Source organism: Nelumbo nucifera, chromosome 2 (genome assembly GCF_055504915.1).
Source record: "Nelumbo nucifera cultivar China Antique chromosome 2, China Antique-T2T, whole genome shotgun sequence".
In the NCBI taxonomy this organism is placed as follows: Eukaryota; Viridiplantae; Streptophyta; class Magnoliopsida; order Proteales; family Nelumbonaceae; genus Nelumbo; species Nelumbo nucifera.
Genome location: NC_142650.1, coordinates 140682 through 165421, shown reverse-complemented (window position 1 = coordinate 165421; position 24740 = coordinate 140682). Strand labels below are relative to the sequence as shown.

General features: G+C 37.1%; 1 protein-coding gene across 2 annotated transcripts in view; it reads right to left on the bottom strand.

Annotated features, from left to right (window-relative positions):
- The window catches only part of LOC104588381 (KH domain-containing protein At2g38610-like), a 44798-nt gene extending 25923 nt beyond the window's left edge, over positions 1 to 18875 (bottom strand). For both annotated transcript variants that reach the window (XM_010246286.3, XM_010246287.3), the window contains exons 1-3: positions 18438 to 18875; positions 18211 to 18299; positions 12878 to 13029 (exon numbers count right to left, since the gene is read on the bottom strand). In XM_010246286.3, coding sequence (XP_010244588.1) covers positions 12878 to 13029; positions 18211 to 18299; positions 18438 to 18517 — 321 coding nt within the window. In that variant the 5' untranslated portion in view covers positions 18518 to 18875. The remainder of the gene's footprint in view (positions 1 to 12877; positions 13030 to 18210; positions 18300 to 18437) is intronic.
- Positions 18876 to 24740: the final 5865 nt, after the last annotated feature.

The window sequence follows — 24740 nt, the reverse complement described above, 5'->3', positions numbered from 1 at the left end:
GATTAGGGAATGGTGGAGAGAAGAATTAAGAGGAGTGAATTGGAAGGGAGTAAGATTCCACAAAAAATTGAAAAGGTTGAGATCCAAAACTAAGGAGTGGAATAGGGAACACTTTGGAAGGATAGAGGAGCAAAAAATTGACTTGATGTATAGGATTGAGGAACTTGATTCCAAGGAAGCTCAAAGGATGATGAGTGAGCAAGAACGGGTTTTGAAAGGAAATATAAAGAAGGACTTGGAAGAGGTCCTTTTGAGAGAGGAAATTTTGTGGAGGCAAAAGTCGCGACATAAATGGATTAAGGAAGGCGATGGAAATACTAAATTTTTCCATGCATTGGCTAATGGGAGGAGAAGAAAAAATTTTGTGGCTAAGTTAGAGGTGAATGGGGAGGAACTCACAAATCAAGATGAGATAGCCAGATGTTTTGTGGATCATTTCAAATCAATCTATAGGAAACCGTTGAATAATAGGCCAACCTTGGAAGACTTGGAGTGGACTAGATTGTCTGAAGAACAAGCAAACTGGTTAGAAAGGGATTTTAGTGAAGAAGAGATTAGACAGGCGGTGTTTTCAATGGATAGATCCAAAGCACCTGGTCCAAATGGCTTTACAATGGCTTTCTATCAGGATTGTTGGGATGTGGTCAAAGAAGACCTTGTTGGGGTGTTTCAGGAATTTGTAGATAAAAAAACGATGAGCCCTGGAGTCAATGCTACTTTCCTATCCCTAATCCCAAAGAAGGCAGATGCAAAGAACCCTAAGGACTATAGGCCAATTAGTCTAGTGACAAGAATCTATAAAATCCTAGCTAAAATGTTGTCATTGAGAATTCGAGTAGTACAACCCTCCATCATCAGTCAAGAACAAGGTGCTTTCGTGCAGGGAAGGCAAATAACGGATCAGATCCTAATAGCAAATGAGTGCATGGAGGACATGAGAAAGTCAGGAACCCAAGGTTTTGTTTGTAAACTAGATTTGGAGAAGGCTTATGATCTTGTGGATTGGAATTTTTTACTAGAGGTCCTAGGGTGCTATGGGTTTGGAGCTAGATGGTGCAATTAGGTAAAGGGCTGTATTAGTTCCTGTCATTACTCCGTTTTGGTTAATGGGGTGGTGAAAGACTTTTTCCCAGCTTGTAAAGGCCTTAGACAAGGTGACCCTCTCTCCCCTTTTCTTTTTACCCTAATTGCAGATGTCTACAGTAGATTAATCCCTAAAGCAAATAGGGAAGAGGAAGTTAGAGGCTAGAGGATTGGAAGGAACAATGTCCGGGTAACCCACCTACAGTTTGCCGATGATATCAGAATTTTTTGTGAAGGGGGTGACAAGCGGGAAGTGAGAAATCTCAAAGCATTGTTACAACACTTTGAGAATGCCTCTAATTTGAAGATAAACCTGGATAAGAGTTGTGTGGTAGGGGTTAATCTGAATGAGAGGACTTTGCAGTCTGTGGCAGATTGTTTAGGTTGTCCCATTTCTTGTTGGCCCTTGCAGTATCTAGGTCTCCCTCTAGGGGCTAACCCAAAGGAGAGTAGATTTTGGACCCCAATTCTGGAAAAGTTTGAGAGAAGATTACCTTCTTGGAAAAAGAACTACATTTCCATAGGGGGTCGAGTGACTTTATTGAGAGCTACCCTAGCAATTTTACCGATTTATTTTCTCTCTATCTTTAGGATTCCTATTAGGGAAGCTAAGAAGTTGGAGAGGATAAAGAGATCTTTTCTGTGGGAGCCTGGGGAGGAAAAGAAAGATCATCTAATCAATTGGGAAATAGTTTGTAGGAGTAAAGAGGAGGGTGGACTAGGAGCAGGAAGGTTAGCTCAAAGGAATAAAGCTCTCTTAGGGATGTGGTTGTGGAGGTGGCCTAGAGAAAGGGAGAGATTGTGGCATGAAGTGATAGCTAGTATACATGGCAAACGGGAAAATGGTTGGGATGCGGATGTATCACGTCAAGCTACGTTGGCATCTCCTTGGAAAGCAATTCAGAGTGTCCTCCCTCAGTTTCTCAACTTGGTCAGGTATGATGTCAACTCTAGTGACTTTGTTTTATTTTGGGAAGATACTTGGGTGGGTACCGTTGCCCTTAAGGACAAATTCCCGACTCTCTATTCTCTTTCCCTTTACAAGGAAAAAATTGTTTCTCGTTTTCTTCCTTCTATTACTTCACCCTCTTCCTTAAGCTGGGACTTTGGTTTTAGGAGAGGTTTGAGGGATGTTGAACTTAGTAGTGCTTCAGAACTGTTGTCTCTTCTTAGCAGTGTCTTCCTGGACCCTCTTCGCTCGGATGTGAGACTTTGGTCCCCTCATCCAAAAGGTTTTTTCACGTGTGCTTCCTTTTTTAAGTCCCTATGCCCTTCCATGGGACAGTTGGGTTTCCCTGCTAAGGAGATTTGGTTCAGACCTGTTCCTTCTAAAATTATAATATTCTGCTGGGAGGTGTTTTATAGAAAGATCAATACTCTGGATTGCTTGCAGAAGAAAAGGCCTTTCATGTGTTTGTCCCCTAACTGGTGTGTACTTTGCAGGGCTAGTGGTGAGGATTGCTCCCACTTATTTGTATCTTGTTCCTTTTCTAGTGCTATTTGGAGTTGGATCTTTTCTTTGTTTGGATGCAGGTGGAATCTATCCTCAGAATTAAGTCAGTTGTTTGATCCTTCTTGTTTTGTGTGGCCTACAAAAAAAGGAAAAACGATGTGGAGATGTATTAGAGCAGCAGCCTTGTGGACAATTTGGGAAGAAAGGAATGCTAGGGTGTTCAAAGAAAAGGAAAGAAGCTTACAAACTGTTGAGGATTGTATATTGACTAGAGCCATTCATTGGCTAAGAACTTTGGACTTCTTTCATACGTTTTCCTTTGATGACATTTGGAGTAACTGGAAGGCGGTAGCCACTAGTCATACGAGGAGGGACAAGGCAGCTGCAGTATGGAAGCCTCCACCTGAAGGTTGGGCAAAGCTGCATTTTGATGGTAGTAGCTGTTGGAAAACATAGGGTTACTGGTTCAGATCTGAAAATAGAATTGTATATATTCCTAGGATTGTGGAAGGATTGATTTAGAAAGTTTTTTCTTTCTATTTCTTTCTTTCTATTTTTGTACTTTCTATTTTCTCTTCTTTCTATTTTTTCTTCTTTCTATTTATTGCAGCAGCTTACTGTATAAATATGCCCATTGGCAATAGAATGAAACATATTAGTATTCTACCATTCCAAAACATGGTATCAGAGCTCTAGGTTTGTCAACCTTGAGATTTTTTCGGCCTTCATTGCCTGTTTTTTGTGTTTTTCTCTTCTGGCCTTCAGTGTTGATCTGTAACCAGAAGTGTTCCTTTATTCTCCTTTCCTGCTGGCCTTATTTTTCCTCCATTAACAATGTCCGACATGACTGCAACAAGTGCTCCCATCCAAACCGATGAAGGAGCAACAAATTCTCATCCTCACACTGTTGATTTGCAGAATATTCAAGCAACATATAGACTGAATGGACAGAATTACTTGAAGTGGTCACAACTAGTGCGCACCTATTTGAAGGGAAAAGGAAAAATTAGTCACCTCCTTGGAACAGAACCAAGGTTGGGCGAGCCAAATTTTGATGCTTGGGACGAAGAGGACTCCATGATTATGTCATGGTTGTGGAGTTCAATGACGACACCCGAGATCAGTGATACTTGTATGTTTCTTCCCTCTGCAAAGGCTATTTGGGATGCTGCCCGACAAACCTATTCCAAAGCCCATGACGCTGCTCGTGTCTATGAGGTCAAAGTGAAGACTGTGGCGGCCAAACAAGGGAGCAGGAGTGTTACAGAGTATGCAAATCTGTTGCAAAATTTATGGCATGAGCTTGATCATTATCGGGTTCTTGAGACAAAGTGCACAAATGATGCTGTGATCTTGAAGAATTTTATTGAAAGAGATAGGGTGTATGATTTTTTGGTCAGACTGAATGTTGAATTTGATCAGGTCCGAATACAAATTCTTGGGCAAAGAAGAAGTGTCTCCATTGAATGAAGTCATAGCCCTTGTCAGAGCTGAGGAAAGCCGCCGTGGAATCATGCTTGAGCCTAAAGATCCCGAAGGCTCAGCCATGGTGGCAAGGGGAGGAAGTTACAGTGGTTCAAAGGGTGAGAACAATCACAACTTGGCTCGTGACACAACCACCCGTGACTCTAACGATAACCTCTGGTGCACCTATTGCAAGAAGCCCAGACACACGAAAGATCGGTGCTGGAAACTTCATGGGAAACCTCCCACATCCAGCAAGGAATGGGGAAATCGAGGAGTTTCAAAAGGAGTTCAACAGGCCCATAATGTCTCCACAACCCCGCAGCAAGAACACTCAAGTCAGGGACCATTTAATGATGAAGAAATTGAAAGGCTAAGGTGCTTCCTGAAATCCTTGAAACCAGGAAGTGGTTCTACCTCTCTTGCTCTCTCAGGTGAGTCTTTATCTCTAGGATTACATGCCTCGGCTAGTGTTTTTCCATGGATTCTTGATTCTAGAGCTACTGACCACATGACACCCTCTTCACTACATTTTCTCACCTATACACCCTGTCCTAGTAATAGAAAAATTTTTGTTGCTGATGGTTCTTTCACCACAGTGGCAGGGATTGGGAATATTCAAATTACTCCATCCCTATTACTTAAAAATGTGCTTCATGTTCCTAAGTTATCCACTAGCCTTATCTCTATACATAAACTCAACCAGGATGTGAACTGCAATGTTGTGTTCTTCCCTTCTTACTGTGTATTTCATGACCAGGTTTCGGGGAAGAAGGTTGGACTTGCTAAAGAAAGAGATGGACTCTACTACCTTGAAGCAACCAGCAAATCATCTCACACTGTTATGCATGTCACACACGAGTCATTCTTATCTAAAGTTCTTGACAACCGAAGCCCAATACAAGTCCTTTCTCAATTTTACCCTGATATTCGAGCCTCAAATAATCTCACACCAAGAATTTTTGGCTGCACTGCCTTTGTTCATGTCCATAATAAGGGAAAATTCGACCCACGAGCAATCAGGTGTGTCTTCTTGGGATATTCCCCAACTTAGAAAGGTTATAAATGTTATCATCCAGCCACCAGAAAATTCTACACCTCCATCGATGTCACATTTGAGGAAGGAAAATCTTTTTTCACTCAACCTTATCTTCAGAGGGAGCCCTCATTAATGGAAGATAAGGCCTCGGATCTACTCTCCCTAAATGTTTTACCCTCCTCACAGACATTCAATCGTCAAGAATCACATCCCTCTGAGTCACATTCCTCTGAGCCCCACATTCCCGAGTCTCAACAAGAGTCAAACAACCCGACCATTGAACCAAATTCGGACACTGTTAACCCCACAAATGATGTGCATGATAATGTGAGATATATGCAGGTTTACTCTAGGAGGAAAAATCCAGATCCTCAACCTGTGCAAGTCCAAGATTCAACTCCTAATTCTAGAACTGAGGGATGCTTAGATCATGAACCTACACCTTCACAGTCTGAGTATGAGTATGACCTACCTATTGTACTGAGAAAAGGAACCAGAGAATGTACCAAACGCCCATTGTACCCTTTAGCCAAATATGTATCATTCCAAAGATTCTCTAAATCCCATAAAAGTTTTCTAGCCAGCCTTAACACCATTCCAATTCCTAATACTCTAGCCGAGGCACTTTCTAATAAGGAGTGGAGAAAAGCCATGAGAGTGGAAATGGAGGCATTAGAAAAAAACAACACATGGGAAGTTGTGGATCTACCAAGAAACAAGAAGACGGTAGGTTGTAAATGGGTGTTCACAATTAAGTACAAATCTGATGGGTCATTAGAAATGTACAAAGCACGCCTGGTAGCCAAGGGATATACACAAGACTTATGGGGTAGATTATCAGGAGACTTTTTCCCCAGTAGCTAAAATGAATACAGTAAGGGTGTTACTGTCGTTGGCTGCTAACTATAATTGGGACTTGCAACAGTTTGATGTAAAAAATGCGTTTCTCCATGGTGATCTAGAAGATGAGATATACATGGACATTCCACCGGGTTTTGGAGAAGGCATTAAAAGGAACAAAGTTTGTTGGTTGAAGAAAGCACTATACGGTCTCAAACAATCTCCGAGAGCATGGTTTGGAAGGTTTACGAAGGTAATGCTGAGTACAGGTTACAAGCAAAGTCAAGGTGACCACACATTGTTTATCAAACACACAGCCTCAGGGGGAGTTACTGCACTATTAGTCTATGTGGATGATATAATCGTTACTGGGAATGATAAAAAGGAGAAGGAAGCATTGAAAAACTGCCTTGCCAGAGAATTTGAGATAAAAGACTTGGGGAGACTAAAGTATTTTCTCGGAATTGAAGTTGCACATTCTAAACAAGGCATCTTTATCTCTCAACAAAAGTATGTTGTTGATCTTTTGAGAGAAACAGGAAATATGGCATGAGAAACCAGCTTCCACGCCTATAGATCCCAATCATAAACTTGGAGAAGCCCACGAGAATGCAAGTGTAGACAAGGAGATGTTCCAAAGACTAGTTGGAAAACTCATTTATCTTGCACATACACGACCGAATATTGCATATGCTGTAAGTGTAATAAGTCAGTTTATGCATAATCCTAAAGAAGTTCATCTGCAGGCTACTCATCGAATTCTGCACTATTTGAAAGCCAATCCAGGAAAAGGAATTTTATTCAGAAGAAATGGAAGACTGACTCTTGAAGCATATACAGATATCGATTACGCAGGATCTCCAGTAGATGGTCCACTTCTGGTTACTGTATCTTCTTAGGAGGAAACTTAGTCACTTGGAGGAGTAAGAAGCAAAATGTAGTGGCTCGGTCAAGTGCAGAGGCAGAATTCAGGGCTATGACACAAGGAGTGTGTGAATTACTCTGGTTGAAGATAATTTTAGAAGACCTGAAGATTCCACGAGAAGAGCCTATGAAACTATATAGTGACAACAAGTCAGCCATCAATATTGCTCACAATCCTGTTCAACATGACAGGACGAAGCACATCAAAATTGACCGACACTTTATAAAAGAGAAACTGGACAGCAAGTTGATTTGCACTCCCTATGTGTCTACAAAAGGACAAATGGCCGATGTACTTACTAAGGGCTCAATAGTACAAACTTTCGGAGAATTATAGCCAAGCTAGGAATGGAGGATCTCTATTCACCAGCTTGAGGGGGAGTGTTGGAAAACGTGGGGTTACTGGTTCAGATCTGAAAATAGAATTGTATATATTCCTAGGATTGTGGAAGGATTGATTTAGAAAGTTTTTTCTTTCTATTTTTGTACTTTCTATTTTCTCTTCTTTTTATTTTTTCTTCTTTCTATTTTCTTTTCTTTCTATTTTTCTTTCTTTCTATTTATTGCAGCAGCTTATTGTATAAATATGCCCATTGGCAATAGAATGAAACATATCAGTATTCTACCATTCCAAAACAGTAGCCAAGGAAACCCAGGACCTTCGGGGATAGGAGGGGTGCTGAGAGATAGAGAGAGCAACATCCTAGCTTTGTTTTCAGGCCCTGTGGGAATAGGAGACTCAAATAGAGCAGAGATCTTAGCGGCTGTACAAGGCATCCAGATTGCTGAACAGTTAGGAGTTCAACACTTGATAGTTGAAGGAGACTCTAAAATTGTTGTGGGATGGTTGACAAAGCCAGCTTCAGCTATGTGGCGATATAGAGATTTATTGAGGAAAGTCAATTGGATCACAAGAAATATGACAGTTACCTCTCTTTGGGTAGAAAGATCAGCAAATTCCTTAGCGGATGGACTAGCTAAGCAAGGGGTTTCAAGGAATCATTTGTTTTGGGCTGCTATGTAATTTTATTTCTGTTTATTTCTGCTTATCCGGTTCTTAATTGATGTAATACTTTGTTAGAAGAGGTAACAGCTCATGCCTCTTCATGGGTTTCCTGTATTGCCTTATATTCTGATTTAATAAATTATTTTCATTCATCAAAAAAAAATACTCATTTGCATTATCTGAATGCAAAATCTAGGTATCAACACTATGAAATTGAGTAAACAACATACGATGGAAGTTTTTCACAACCTATGGAACTTCCTATCTAGACTGTAAATATATTCACTTTTGTCATCAACAAAACTGACCAAATACCTATATCCGCTTCAATCATACTAGTACAAGGGACCCAAGCATCAAGATACACAATGTGAAAAGGAAAATCAACTCTTTTATTAATAGGAGGATATGGATTTCCACAATGTTTACTCAATTGACATGTAGAACACTCCAATGAGGATAAAGACATTATCTTAATCAATTCTAGAAAGAAGATCTTCACAAAAAAAGGATAAGTGGCCTACACAACAATGTCAGAGATAAATATGGTCTTTATTACAATGATAAGTGTGCTGACTCCAACTCAAAAAACGTGTTCCCTTGGAAGACTCTGAAGCCACTAAATCCAAAATGTAGAGACCATCCATCATACGTCCTTTACCAATCCAAGGTTCAAAATATTGATACAGGGCAATACGCCGGTAGGGCGTATCGGCCTGTATCGATACTGTTTTCTATGTTTATTTTTATTTTTTTCGAAAATAGTTCAGAGGGGCCAGTTTAAGGCCAGTCTACCCCGTGAACCACTCGCCAACCCGAAACACCCCCTGTAGGGGCGTATCGGGAAGGCTCTGATACGATACGCATCGGCCGATACGAGAACATGACGAAATTTTGATCCTTGTACCAATCAATGTCTCCAAAGTCAAATCCAATAACGCATAAGAATCAAGGAAAAAGGTTATAGAACAATTCAAAGACTTTGTAATACAACCACTAGAAAGATTTAAAGGCATTTTATGAACATGGTAAACATCAAACAAACAAAGACCAATGGGAAGAGAAACAACTCCATGTCCAGCAATAGAAGACAATGATCCATTAGTAAGTTTAACTTTATCTTTACTAGATAGAACTCAATTAGAAGAGAAAAGAGAAGACTTACCAGTCGTATATTTGCAGCCCTTGAATCAATAATTCGAGGTGATTAAGAAGGGAAGGGTGAAACATGAAAGACATGGGCTTGATTATCTGAATTTATTGCATAAGAAGTGAAGGGAGTAATACAAGTCTCCTCTAGTTGTCTAAAGGCACACCTAAACTGCTCAAATTGATCATGCATAGTGATTAGAAGCCCTTGCTTAGACACAGAGACCTCAGGCTGAACTGGAGAAGTGTTGCCCTAACTCAACTGTTGTTGGCCTTCCTAGCCAAATGTGGAGAAAGCAATTTTTGTGTGCCTAGGTCTCTTACAATGAGTACACCACAATTTGTCTTTGTCATATCTTCCCTTCTTCTATACCTAATCTTTCTTCACCCTTGGACAATAAAGCAAATTGCTCCCCCTTAATAGGATTCATAGCAGCCTTCCTAGTTTCTTCGAACTGAACTAAAGCAAACACCTCTTCAAGATTTGGAAGCTCCTTACCACCCAAAATATAAACTCAAATAGGCTCATATACGAGTTCAGACCTGCCAAAAAAGCAAACACCCTTTCTTGAGAGCAACATTTTATATGCTGAAGCATCCTTTTAACTTCTGCAATCTAGTCTTGTAATGATCCAGCTCCTTCCACATGAAAGAAAGAGGCAAAGAGCTCAATAGTAGGTTGCAAGGGACTTCTCACCTTGTTTTAAGGCTGAAGTTGGTAGGTCCAAGCAAAATGCCTTTCTTCTAAGTATGTTGACTTTGCTTGCTCCCAAATCTCCTTGGTGGTTTCAGCCCACATAATGTTTTTCCTAAGAGCAAGCTGAATTGAAGACGTAGCCAAGACATAATCATATAATTCTCTTGTTCCCACTTCAGCCCCTTCACCAATAGGCTTCTTAGTCTTCCAAGTGAGACACCCTAACTTCCCCCTTGTGCCAACAAACAACTTCACACCTTTGGACCAATCCAAGTAATTCAGTCCATCAAGGAGCACAATAGAAAACCCTGTGCTGTCCATTCCATTACCAGAACCAACTAGTCCTCCAGAAGAGTTTGAAGTGACAGAACTCTCTAAAGCCATTGCTGCCAACTCTAAATAACACCTTAGCACACTGCCTAAAAACTCCAACACTAGCTACAGCAACACAAGTTGTTATACCACTCTTGTGCACTCCGCTAACAGTCCAACTACTGCATAAAACAGTCCATGCAGATTCCAGCACCACTGCTGTCTCGTTTAAACCACCACTGGTACACATAAACTTTAGTGAGGAAAACCATCAAACACTTACAGGGCACCCAATATAACTGTACTGCAATTCCAGCATGCTGCAAGCATATTAACCCCTTGCAACAATCAGAAAACAGAGAAAAACAGCAGAGAAAACACTCCCCTGCATAAACCAGATGGTTAATAGACCTTTCTGGACCTTCTTAGAGCATAACAGCAGCCCTACAGAACCTCACAGTACAGATGCTCTGTTCTGGTACTTTTACAACATTCTCACATGCTTCGTTCACTGCTAAAGCAATCCCAAACAATAGGCCTTGGTCACTCAACCAAAGGAAAATGAGGAGGAAAATTAAGATCCAATCGGACCTGGTACTATTTTTTCTTCTGTTCTTGCAAGATGCAACCAATAAGATATTCTAGGAAGAGGAAAAAACTAGGTTTTTTTTATCAGTAAACATGTATTTTATTTAAATTTCAGATTGTAAATAGTTTATACAACTTGGTGATGGGACTGTTGATCCCTTTAACCACTCTATTCTATCCCTCATTACAGTGCAGCCCAAAATAATTGATGTCTCAATGCCCCCTGTTTTGCTAAACAATCAGCTAGCCCATTTGCACTCCTTTGGACCCATTTAAATTCAGCCTCAACCTCCTTTGCAATCTTCTCCACTTCCCTAATCACATGCTTAAACGTCCATGGGGTATTGCTGTTGTTTGCTTCCCAGGAAATTACTACTTTTGAGTTCCCTTCCACCTCAGCATGTCTGTATCCTAACTGTTTTGCTACCTTTAAACCTTGTAGTAATGCCAAAAGTTCAGCCTTCAATGAGTTTCCGGTGCCAATCAGTCCTGAGAACATACCCAATATCCTCCTTTCAGAATTTCTGAATACTCCTACTCCTGAAAAAGCTAGGTTTCTTATGACAGTGTGCTCTGATAGGGGTGGATTCGAGCCAAGCCGAGTCGAATAGTACAAGGCTCGAGCTCGGCTCGCCAAGGTAGTACAAGGCTCGAGCTCGAGCTTGGTTCGAGCTAGAACCTTGAGATCGAGCTCGGCTCGAGTCAAAAACTCGTAAGCTCTAGTTCGGCTTGGCTCAAGCTCGATTTGAGAAAAAATGTTTTATAAAAATAAAAAATTATATATAAAAAATATTTTTATTTGATATTTAAAAAATAAAGAATTATAATATTTTATTATATATATTATTTTCTATAATTATATATATATATATATATATTCGAGCTCGGCTCGCCAACCTCACGAGTCGAGCTCTATTAGGCTCGAGCTCGGATTGTTTATTAATCGAGCCTGTAAATTGGGCTCGAGCTCGACTCGAAGCTCGGTTGAAACCGAGCCAAGCCAAGCTCGAGTAGCTCGTGAAGAGCTCGGCTCGTGGCCACCCCTATGCTCTGATACCATGTAATCTGTCAAAGAAAGCCTAGGAAGAAGGAACAAGAGGGGAGAGAGAAAGAGAGAGAGAGAGAGAGAGAATCTTTCTTGGGTCAGTGTTGGCGCCAACTGCACCCTATTATATTATTGAAACAAAAAATATTACAGAGAGGTCCCTAAAAATTAAAGAATAAGAAATTACACAATACTCCCTACACCAATAATACCATACAAAAAGATCCCTCACAACAGGATTTGTATAGCTAAACACATATAGTTGGGATAAGGATAGATCAGTGTTTTAAAAGCGCAAGGTGCAAAAAGGGCGTAGGGGTCAATTTGCGCCTAAGGCGCAAGGCGCAAAAATTAAAAAAAAAATGCTAAAAATCAAAAAAAATATATGTCAAAAAAATCAAAAAATATTAAACATAATATTAATAAAAAAATATAAACTAAAATTTTAAAATAATGTTTTAAATAACCTATTATCTAAAATTAAAATACATAAAAAGATGTAAAGCATATTCAAATGAGAATTTAAAAATAAAATCAAACATATAAAACATATAAGGAAAGGTAAAGGTTATTGGTCATTTTCAGAAGTACATAGACAGACATTACTGGTCCAATCAACTAGCTAGCTTAAATCTTTTGCATTTTTTTCTTCCTGAGAAACAACATGCAACAAAAAAGAGTGAAACAATATTGCATAACTAAAAATAGAAAAAAATAATAATTCTCCACCCCTTGCATCATTACAATTGTTTGACAAATTCAATCAAATTGCAGCTTCATAATGAGCCAATCTCATGAGAAAATGAGTTCATCACTGATTAACAATATTGCTAGTAAAGAGACCTGCCACACCAGTTAAGGAATGACTGGCCAAATCTTGGTGGGGAAAGCCCACTTAACATACAAAAACCAAGTATAGGATCTCAAGCCCCTTACACCCTCCTCTGCTCATGTGGAGCTAGCACTTGAACTGCTGAAAAGATGAGGTTAGAAGTCAGGAAAGATGGACAGATATCTGGCCAACTGAGTTATTGAACCTACTCAACAGGTTCCATTGAAAGCATTTCGAATTAAAAATAACCCAAATGTGCAAGCTAGATTCCATATCCATCAAATGCGTTATAAAATGCTACAAATCCGCGGGCATGTCTATATAAAATTACAAAGGCAGTTGAATTAGGAGAGGAACATTTGAAAGATAGGAATTTACATCACAACTGCAACAAATATAGTCAGAGAAAACATGGGATACCACTAGCAAAATATGCAACCATTACCTCTTGGGAAAAGCCATTCCAAGCACTGATACCTGTTCCTCCAACATGTGACACAAGATTTGAAGATGCCAGGGGGCTGGGACTTCCATGCTGCAGTCTGTCATATTCACCAAAGCCTTGGTTGGAGACCATCCCAGAGACTCGTATAATCTCTGCAGGCATGAAGAACAGTGAAACTACAACTCATATGTGTGTATGCCAAATTCTAAGAACATAGCATGCCAAATGCTATCAAGTTCTTTAGTTTCAAAGAATTAACAATAAAGCTCTTATGGAGAAATGATTATGGAGGTTTGGGCTAGAAAAGGAAAAGGATTCATTATGAAGAAAAGTGGTGGTAGGAAAGTACTAGATGGTGAGATTTGGGTGGGAACCAAGGGAGGTATCCAATTCCTATGGGTGATTGTTTGGAAGGGTATAATGAATTTTAACCAGGATTTTAGAGGCCTGGTTAGTTTTAATGTAGGAGCTGGATACAGAGTGAGGTTCTGGGAGGATGATTGGAGTGGGTTGGGAAGTTATGTGAATTGTGCCCAAGATTGTAGTAGTTTGGAGTCCAAGTTTAGAAAACCTCTGTGCAACCAAGAATTGGAGGAATGTGTTATCTTGCTGGACAGATTAGAGCAAACCAGAATCTCTACAACTAGTGAAGATGGTCTGTGGTGGAAGGAATGCAGAAATGGAAAATTCACAGTGAAATCATTTTACATGGCTCTCATCAAAGACAGTGTAATTAATGATCAAATGAGTGGAATATGAGGAAATCCAGTACCCCCAAGAATTGAAGCTTTTGCTTGGCTGGTTATAATGGACAGTATTCTCACAACAGATCATCTAAAAAGTAGAGGGTTCTGTTTGGCTAGCTATCGCTACATGTGCAAGCCAGATGAGGAAACTGTACTCCATTTGTTCTTCTCCTACCACTTGGCAAATTTCATTTGGAGGTTCTATTCTTTCCTCTTTGGGATGCCCATCTTTCAACCATCAACATCAGCAGAGATCTTTTCTACATGACCAAAGTTCAGAGGAAGCTTGAGAGCTAAAATTTCCTGGAGCTGCATTCCCTTTGCAGTTTGCTGGTCTCTGGGGCGGAAAGGAATAAGAGGATTTTTGAAGGAAAGGAAAGAATCATTGAAGAGATTATGGCTTTGTTTGGTGTTAGAATTGTTAGAATTAGTTAGTAGGCGCATTATTGTCTTTTTCATGTTATTTTTCTCTCTTATGTCTATTATAACTTACTTAAGGGTATTGTAGTCATTTCAGCTTTAGTAGAATACTAATACAACTTGGGTCAACAGTAAGGAGGGGTGGATGAGATTTCTCCTTGCTAGTCTTCCCTCTTTTCTTCTCATTTTCTTCTCTCTCTTCCTATCTTCTTCTATTTCTCTCTTCTATCCTTTTCTACACCTTTTCTTCTCTTTATTAAAGTTGGAACATGGTATCAGAGCCTTAAGGTCGAGCATACTGTTCATGGCACTGTTCACGACTCAACTTTTGTGCCCTAGGAATAGAGAATATTCTCTATTCTTTGTTGGAGAGGAAAAGGACTTAAGAGGACTGGTCGCCCACTTGGAAAAGAGGCTTTAATGGCTCAAGTTGCAGTGTTGTGTGTGTTAGTGGTGTTTTTCTAAAAGCCCTCTATTCGGCAGTTCGAAGAGGGCAACCTTGTGATGTCTTGAGTTGTGAAGTAGGTGCTCCTCAATGTGTGGTGATTTTGTAGTGGTTTGTGGTATGGTGACACCTTGTGGTAAGTGTGTAATCTTTCCCAAGTGTTTCTAAAGTAGAGGGCTGACGATTTTTGGTGTTTTTCCTAAAGAAAAAGATGTGTTACAGTAGTTGCATACCAGCTGTTTGACAGTTTGCCTAGGTGACAAATCAATGATCTCTTCTCACTCATGGCTTCATCAAATAGTAACACTAAATCTACAGTAGTTGTACAATCAGATTTCATTTCTCAATTAACTACGGTGAAATTCAATGGTACTAATCATATCCCATGGGCCAAGTCGGTTGATGTATCTCTCATTGCAAGAGGTAAGTTGAAGTACATCAAGGAGGGTCCTTTGAAAAGTGAATCAAAATGGTACAATGAATGGGTACAGGAGAATGCCCAAATTATAACATCCCTCTGGAATAGCATGGAGAATCACATTAGTGTGAACCTTATGTTTCTAGACACGACAAAGGAGATTTGGAACCATGCCAAGCAATTGTGTTTTGGACAAAACAATGTCACAAGAATTTACCAGTTATACCGAGACTATTTTTCTCTTCAACAAAGGGATAAAAGTGTTGAAGAATACTATGCTTCTCTAAAAAGCTTAAGGAATGAGCTCTTTATCAACTCATATCCATTGATTTAAAGACTTAACAAAAACAAAGAGAACATCTAAATGTAGCAAGATTTTTATCTGGGTTGAAGTCTGAATTTGAACTAGCACGGGCCCAAATCTTAGGGAGCAGTGATCTTCCATCCTTGTCCGAGGTTTTCTCCCGCATAAGGAAAGCCTCAAATCCACATAGTGATCACCCCCTACCTTTAGAGAGATCAGCCACGGTGGTTTCCAAAGGAGATTTTCCTAGTAGAAATATGTGTGGTAGAGGTGGAGGTAATGTGAGGGGTTTTGACCGTAGGCCTAGAGGTGCACGAGGAGGTGGTGCAAGAGGTGGTGGTGGTCGTAGTGGTAATGGTCGTGATTCAGCTCACTCACATTGTGGATGAGAAGGTCACACAATCAACTTTTGTTATGATCTTTATAGCCCTCCATCTTCCTGGGCTAACCATGCAATGGTGAAAGGTGACTTTGGGAGTCTTAGAAGATGCTCCTGCTTCCGATGTTGGTAAGGATAAAGACACAATCTCTATCTCATGTGAGGAGTATGAAAAGCTTCACCAGTCTGCCTCTTCTAATTCTTCCACTACTACAATTGTGAAGTCAAGTACCGCTTACCTTGTTTCTAGTTCTTCACCTTCACCCTAGGTAATTGATTCTGGAGCCTCTGACTACATGACTGACTCCTTAGATATGTTTGTATCATTGTCACCACCATATACCTCTCAAATCGTTACTTTAGCTGATGGTTCTTCTTCTGCTATTACTAATACCGATAATGTATCTCTTAGTTCTGACCTTAGTTTATGCTATGTTTTTTATGTTCCCAAGTTTCCCTTTAATCGCTTGTCTGTAAGTAAGCTTACTCAAACCCTTCATTGTTCAGTAACATTTTATCCTTCATACTATGTCTTTTAGGATCTCAAGACAGGGAAGACAATTAGTGGCGGTCGTGAAGTTGAGGACTGTACTACTTGGATGACCATGGTCCTCAAAAGGCTCTTCATTCCTACACCACATCAGTGGAGTAAAAAAGTTTTGACAACCTATTTTGGTATAAAAACTGTAAAAGAAAGAAGAAAAAAAAAAAGAGAAGAAAAGGTTTCAATTGAGAAAGAGATAAAAGAGAATGGGAGAAGCTTAGAATTAGGTCAGACTGCCCCTTTCATTAGATTATATACTCATAAATAAAAGAGAGTACAAAGACAAGTATGCCCTTAGTAAGTCGGCCACTTGTGGGAACTTAAAAAACACTCTTAACTTAAAACATAAACTAATGGGCCTAAGGCCCAATAACCCCCTAAAAATGCTATGTAAATAAAAACAAGTTATATTAACCCATGACTCAACATTCCCCCTCAAATTGGGAATAAATGTCACACATTCCCAACTTGCGTAGATCATGCTTCAGCTTGTTTCTTGCAACTCCTTTTGTAAGAACATCAGCAAACTGCAAGTCAAATGCAACATATGGCAAGCAAACTTCTCCAGATGTCACTCTTTGCCTTATAAAACGCCTATCCACTTCTATATGCTTCATCCTATCATGCTGAACTGGGTTGTGAGTAATGTTAATTGTTCTTTGATTATCACAATATAGCATCATAGGTTTTTTGGCCTCAACTCCAATCTCCCCTAATAAGAACAGATCCAAAGGAGCTCTGAAACACCATGTGACATGGCTTTGTATTCAGCTTCAGCACTTGACCTTGCCACAACTGTCTGTTTCTTACTCTTCCATGAAACTAAATTACCTCCAACAAGAGTACAAACTCCTAAAGTAAATCTACTATCACCTAGACACCCTGACCAAGAATACAAGCTCCTAAACTAAATAAAATACAAGTCCAATAATCTAGCATATAGAGGATATAGAAGTTAATCACATAGGTGTCCAAAACTTAATCAAAAAAAAGAAAAGGAAAAAAAAAAACAAGACTAGGCCACTTTAGCAAGCCTGTTCCTGCATCTGATTAAGAAGGGTACATTGAGGGAGAAACTGCAACAGTCTTCACTCAACAATGCAAACTTGTGGAAAGCAAAGGGGCCTTAGGAGAGAGAACATAATGCATGTATTTTCTACATTTCTGGTTTTAACTCTATCACACCATGTCAATGATTACACTTCTACTTGGATGTTTCCTCTACTTAAGAGTTCCAGAACATCAAACCATTCCAGGATAACTTTTTTCCATCAGATTGTAGAATAACTTGTATATTTTTGTTTCCATTAAAAACTTCTACTCCATCATCGTCCTGCCTACTGTTTTTGAAAACAAAAGTTACTGCAAACCAATGGGTTAAAGATTTTAAGTGTTGTAATGATGTAAATTCTAGTTAGTTTCCTCTAATTCTATTCTTCTGAACTTTTATGCGGAATTAATCTGTGACAATAATCTACCTTGCATTGACACCAAACAAAGTTTAGCACAACTGCAAATCTCTCATATTGCATTCTGAAAATTGTCGTACTTTCCATTAGCTGAGAAATCTCCAAAATCATTAATTAATATTATTGTTTTCATCGTGGTCATAAGGATAACTCCATATCGTCTGCAAGAGATAAACTTAGGCACCTTTCAAGGATCAACTGATTTAACAAACTTCTCCCAATTTCGTTAATGGGATTAATATAAACCACAAATAAGGTTACACAATTCCAAACTGATTTGAAAGTTGGAAGCCACAAATACCAAACAAATGTCATGAAAACTTTGGTCGCAATTCATAATTTCCATTGCTTCTTGATATGTGAGTTAAAAGCAATATGAACATTGGGAACAGATTATTCAAAACAAAAACTGAACGGGTCGACGCAAGCAGCCAAAGATCAGTGAAGACAAACCCAATAAACTGATTTAAGTCTTATGCATAAAGAAACGGCATTATTATTACGGAATATGTAAATAATTAAAACAGAGCTCATAACCAAAGACGCCCATAAAAAATACAGAAAAGCCATATCCAAAAGCACCCATGAAAACCAGTTAAAGTACAAACCTTGATTCAACAGTCGGTTACATATCGGAAGAACTTGCACAAAAGGTCCAAGCTTCTGATGTTCAGCTAATAGTTCTGCCAAGTACTGACTAAAAGAAAACAGGGCATATAATTCAGTAATGCGCAAATCAGACAAAATTAAGAAATTACTCAGAAAAATATAGGAAAAAGATAAATTAAAGAAACCCCGACAACAAAGAAAACGACTTCGTGGTTTCGTAGAGTACCTGTCGATGTCTGGGGTGCTCCTTATTAGTGGAGAAATAGCTCTTCCAGATAAGAAGCTGTGGGTATATAAACTTGACATGCCTCTTAGAATGGATGAAAAAAGTTGTATTGTTGAAGAAGAATAAAAAAGATAGGAAAAAATAGATGGGTTTTTCTGTAAAGAGGAATTTAAGTTCTGTTAAGTAGAAGGTTTATTTCTTTTGTTAAAAGTGCGCACCCTGCAAATAAAAATGAGAGGTGGTTTGGGTTCTTTAAATATGTGTTGTAGGCTTGTAGGGTTTTTTTTCAAGGAAAACAAGCCTGTCATGTGTCATCAGACTGATATTTAAGGTGGTGTACTAAGATTCGGGGAAATTACAATTATAATGGAAGACAGAGAAGAGAGAGATTTATTTCAACTCCAACTGATCCAAGAGAGAAAGGGAAAGAGATCTGAATGTTTGTCTGAATGTACTTTCATATATTTTTGGGCTTATGGTGGCCATCTGATCCAAGCATATCTGGCAGATTGTTATTTCTTTTATCCTTCATCAGCATATAGTAAATGGGCATGTGACGATTTCAAATAATGATGAGAATAATAATATTTTAATATTTTTATTGTAATTCGTATAACAGGTGATCAAAGCATTATTTAGATCAAGATAAATCAAATCCATTATTTTTTGGGATAGAAGGAAAAGGCTCCACCCACAACCCCATCCATGTTTATTCTCTTATCCTCATCCATTTAATTAAGTTTTGGCCTCTATTAAAAAAAAAAAAAAAAACTTTGCTCCTCCCCTACAAAAGATCATTGAGCTTAGGGTGGAAATGAATTGAATCATGATTCTATGTAATTATGAAGTTTGATCCTATTTTGTTGGATATCGAATGTTCAGATTGGATCGAATGATAGGATCTGATTAAAATTTGGATTATCCCTATACAAAAGGATCTGATTAAAAATTGGGTCGAATTTAGATTGGAATGTTTTATGTTTTTCCTTTTTTCTTTTAAAAAATTATTAATTAAAAAATAAATCGGATTGGATCATATTTGGATATCCAACATTCTTATCAGATTCAATCTGTGAGATCAGATATCGGATTTAGATATACACTTATTCGAATCCAATTCGTTCCATGTGCATACCTAATTGAGCTTAGCTCTTTCCATGGAAGAATGCTCACTATTTGTTTATTCAAGAAGATAGTATAAAAACAAACAAACCACAATAGAGCCTATCCCCTACGCCAATGAGGGAACTCAAAAAGATCTTCCCTCATAAGCAATAGCACTTGAGTAGGAGGACGATTTAGATAATCACCTCTACTATACAGAGGGGCCCTGCATTGCAAGGGTAAAACATGATGGTAAGTGGCCTATCAAAGGTAAATTATTATATAAGAAAAAATTGAGAAAGGTAAATTTGTAATTAAAAGTTTATTGGAAAAATATCTATTTAAAATAAATAAAAATTTATGGATAATAATATATTTAATAAAATAAAATAAAACAATAAATAAACAATCACGGCCATTGGGCAAGAGAGTGAAAGAGGGAGAGATGACTTTTGTCATTGTATTTTTGTTTTATATAGTGGAATAATTGTAAATAGTTAAACAATAATTAATTTAATTTAATAAATAAGTTTATAAAATAAATTAGATAAATAGACAATCAAGTGAGAGAGTAAATATATATAAATATATACAAGATTCTATGTCTTACTTTGCTAGCAACTATAATTAGTTAGATTATATAATTATCAACTAATTAAATAATTTAGTAAAATAAGTAAATAAATAAATAAAACTTTATGTATTATCAACACAAGATTGAGCCCATGAATAGGCTTAGCTCGGTTCGTGGCCAGACTTGGCTAGCAGACCAGCCCAGCACGTGGCATGGCACCCCACATGGGCTAAAATAAAATTTCAAGATCTTCTTTAATTTCTGTCTGTTTTTTTTTTAATTTATGCTACATTTTTTATTTTTTTTTATTTTTAAAAAACATGGCTTAGCCAGTTCGTAGCCCAGCCTGGCCTAAGAATTATTTAATTTATGCTACATTCCTTGTCTGTTTTTTTAATTATTTACAATAATTATATAATATATTAGTTTATATACTTTTACTTTCAATTTTATTATATTATTTCATTTTCTTATTGCATATATAAACAATTTTACACATCAAAATTCATATAAAATAAAATGTTAAGATCTTTTTTAATTCATTATCTATTTTTTAATTTATAAAAACATGGCTTAGCCCAATTTGTGGCCCGATAATAATTAATATATATAATTTTATTTTCAATTGTATACATCAAATTTTATACAAAATAAAATTTTAAGATATTTTTTGTCCATTTAGTTTAATTTATGTTAAAATTTTCACTATTTTTTTAAATTTTTATGGCTTAGCCCGACCTGGCCTAAGACTTGGCCCACATGGGCTTGGGTCATTTATTATATACAATAATTATATAATATATATTTTTATTTTCAAATTTATTATATTATTTCATTTTATTATTGCAGATATAAACAATTGTATACATCAAAATTCATATAAAATAAAATTTTGAGATATTTTTAATATTTTTTAATTTATGTTAATTTTTTCATTATTTTTTTTAATTTTAAAAAACATGGATTAGCCTGAGTCATGGCCCAGCCTAGCCTAGCCTAAGACTTGGCCCGCAAACCAGCCTGACCCATGACACGACACAAGCCTGTACAGGCTCGGGCTAACTCTATAGAGTATCATAGGGGAGGAAATAACAACACGGCCCAACATGGCCTGATTGTAAATAAAATGAGAGATAAAATCATTTTTTAACAAATATGAAAAATGTAGAAGCTTAGTGGCATCATTGTAATTAATTAAATTTGTAATGGTAATGGTTACAAGCATGAAAAGGGAAAAATTATAAGAATTCATTTAGGTTATATAAAAAAAGATTCAATTCGGCAAATGCATGTCAATTAGCCATATAACCTTTTGCTTTTATATATATATAAAGGGTAATCGGTTATTAATAATATTAAATGATTTATAAAGAGGTAAGGCATTTTTTGTTTTTTCATCATTAAGTTTTATTAAATAAATCCATACATAATAAATTAATAGTTCCAATAACATAAAAACTAATACTTTTAAAATCTACATGAAAAAAAAATAATGTTTTCATCTAGGTGGTGATAAGAAATTAAACCATTTTGGGTCAAATGGGCTAACACATGTTATCACAATTAAATAATATCAAAAATAGATAAAATGTAAAAAAAAGTTAAAAATTAAAAAAATAGGAATATTTATAACATCATATATTCAACATATTAAGCAATAATAAATATGATAATTAAGAAATGTTTTTATTAATGGTGGAAATGAATGTAAAATTTAAAACCAATTGAAAATAAAACTATTTTCCTATTCGTTCTCATTAAATCTCATATCTAAGGTATATTCTCTCATTAAATCCTACACTTAAGATATATTTTTCTTCTCATTAAATTATATGAATTAAACCAATAACATTAATTTTAATAGTATAAAAATAAATATTTTGAAAACAAAACCATTTTCTTCCCTTCTGATGGTGGGTAAGCAATTCAACCATTTGACGTTAAATGGGTTAATAGATAATGCCATAATTAAATAATATGCAATTAAAATAAATAAAATATTTAATACAAAAAAGGGCACATCTCTTATATTTTTATATTCATTATACTGAACAAGAATAAGTATGAAATGTAAGGAATATTTTTATTACTGATGAAAATGACATTTAAAATCAACCTATAAATGAAATGATGTCATAGTCAAATAATATTTTTTTTGTCAAAAATAGAAAATACAAAGAATCATACAAATAAAGAAATAGAGAAAAAATTGGGCACATATACATCTTTAATATTATACATTCATTATATTGAACAAAAATAAGTGTTATACCTAAGAAATAATTTTATCAAGGGTAGAAATACACAAAATTTAATGTCAACTTAGAAATCAAACTTTTTTTTGGGGTGGTGGGTTAGTGGTTTGGTGTCAAATGAATTAATAGATGATATGTTAGTTAAATATTAAATATTTAAAAAATAAAAAAAGTACAAGTAATGAAAATAATATATAAAAATTGTGTATTGATTATATCAAATAAAAATTAAGTGTGATAAGTAAAAATTATTTATGTAACATAGATTAAATATATAATTTAAAACTAATCTAAAAGTAAAACTATTTTCTTATCTAGATGATGAGTCAGTGATCCAACTTTTCAAAGAAACTTATGATGTCATAATTGAATAAATAAATGTTTAAAAAAATATAGAACACAATAAATAAAAAAGCACATAATTTTGTGAAATACATTTGGGAACATTTCTATTGTTCTATATTCATCATAGTAAATAAAAAATATTTTTACTTATGAAAAAAATGGAATACAAAATTTAATAGTAATAGTAATAACATATTATTATTATTATTATTATTATTATTATTGTTGTTGTTGTTGTTGTTGTTGTTGTTGTTGTAATTTAAAATTTCTATGTGCAATGCACAAGCACATTTACTACAAGCAGTTAAGTTTATTTTTAATTATATTGTTACTTTTGCTAATTTTTAATTTTAATCTTAACTATGATATATCTAAAATTCAAGTAATTAATTTGAAGAAAATTTTCTCACGTGCAATGCATGTGCTTGATTACTAGTGTGTATGTGTATATATATATATATATATATATTTTTTCCAACCCATCAACACACGTATTAGCTTCTAATAGCTTCTTAGTTCTACATTCATATCCAAAAGACTTTAAGTACTCAAAAACAATGATTCCACTTGCCACTTGCAACATTTTATATTTTGAAACGCGAGTTTGTATCTCTTGCCCTTGCTTTGGTGTATGCAAGGGTGCACTTCCAATCATATTATTGCATATAAGCACGACACCCTTGTTCTCGTGTGCAAAATATTATGAAATGGCAAATTTCGCCGTGTTAGTTCTTTATATTTTATATTTTCAAATTTAAAAATAATAGAAAAAGCAAAGAAAATCAAGTTTGAATACTCTCCGTTTGAGAGGCAGGAGTCAGTCCATTGCAAACCAAACTCCTTAGCCCTTTCTTCTTTAGCCAGGTGTCACAGGGTTAATCGTTGAGACTCCGTGTGGCACTCGAATGGGGTGAGTAAGCCTAAGCAACAAAGCAAACACACACAAAAAGGCAACAAGATGGCACACGAATTAGCAAAAGGCTATTTGTATTGCATTAATATGTGGCAAGCACAAGCACATAGTTCAATGTCGAGGGGATCTCGTGCGTAACCTTTACACGCTACTGATTCACTCGACTACCTACCTCCCCTAAAAGAGTATGTTAAGCTTTTGGGGGAGTGACAAAAGAAAACATCAAAAGAGTGGAAAATCATACTAAGTAGTTACAATAACGCCATTGGCGATCCCCCCTTACAAGATACATACATAGCCCACCCATGACACACATGATGACACCATGAAGGCACGTTGTAGGCACTCTGGTGGCACGATGGTAAGTGCTTGATGGCATGGTGAAAGAGTCACTTGTGACAGTATCCCCCGCTCAATTCGACCTATGTCCTTGGAGATCGGCTTCGACTAGTCCCTTAGAGTCACTGATGCGGAAGGAAGGTTCTTCTGCTGTTCCACGAACCGGCTGTCGTCTAAGGCCGAGGTGTATATTTTGGTGGCATGGTTGGGTTGGCTTGTTCTGTTGGGGTTTCCTATGGCTAAGTCCTTTCCTGGCGACCTCAAGGTATGTTAGTGGCTAATTCAGCTTGGCTATAGGGAAGGTTTGGGCCAAGTAGGGGTCAAAATGGTATTTTTGATTGTTGGGGTGTTGGTTCCTATGAATTTTTCCCCAATGGTGACTCACAGGGCTACTACGAGATTTAGCCTAAGGAATGGTGCGAAAGTGGTTCCTAAATGGCTTGGGTCGCACTCGCTCTCCTCGTTGGTTGTGGTAGTAGATGTGGGCGAAATTGGACATGGCCTTGGGTCTTCTGTTGGGCCCATCAGTTAAGGGCATATGAGGCTTCTGTTGCGGATGTGGCTTCTATTGATGTCGTTGCTGCTGTGGCGCTGTCTTCTTGTTGGAGTTGGCATGATCATGTCTGGTGGTAGTGTCCTTGGTTGCTGCTGTCGAGTCCTTTGACGTCTCTTGATGTGGTGTTGGATGTTGGAGCTGAAGGGCTAAGACTTGTTTCTTCTTGGTATCAGCTGAAACAATCATTTTGACCATACAGGGTGACGACTCGTCCTTG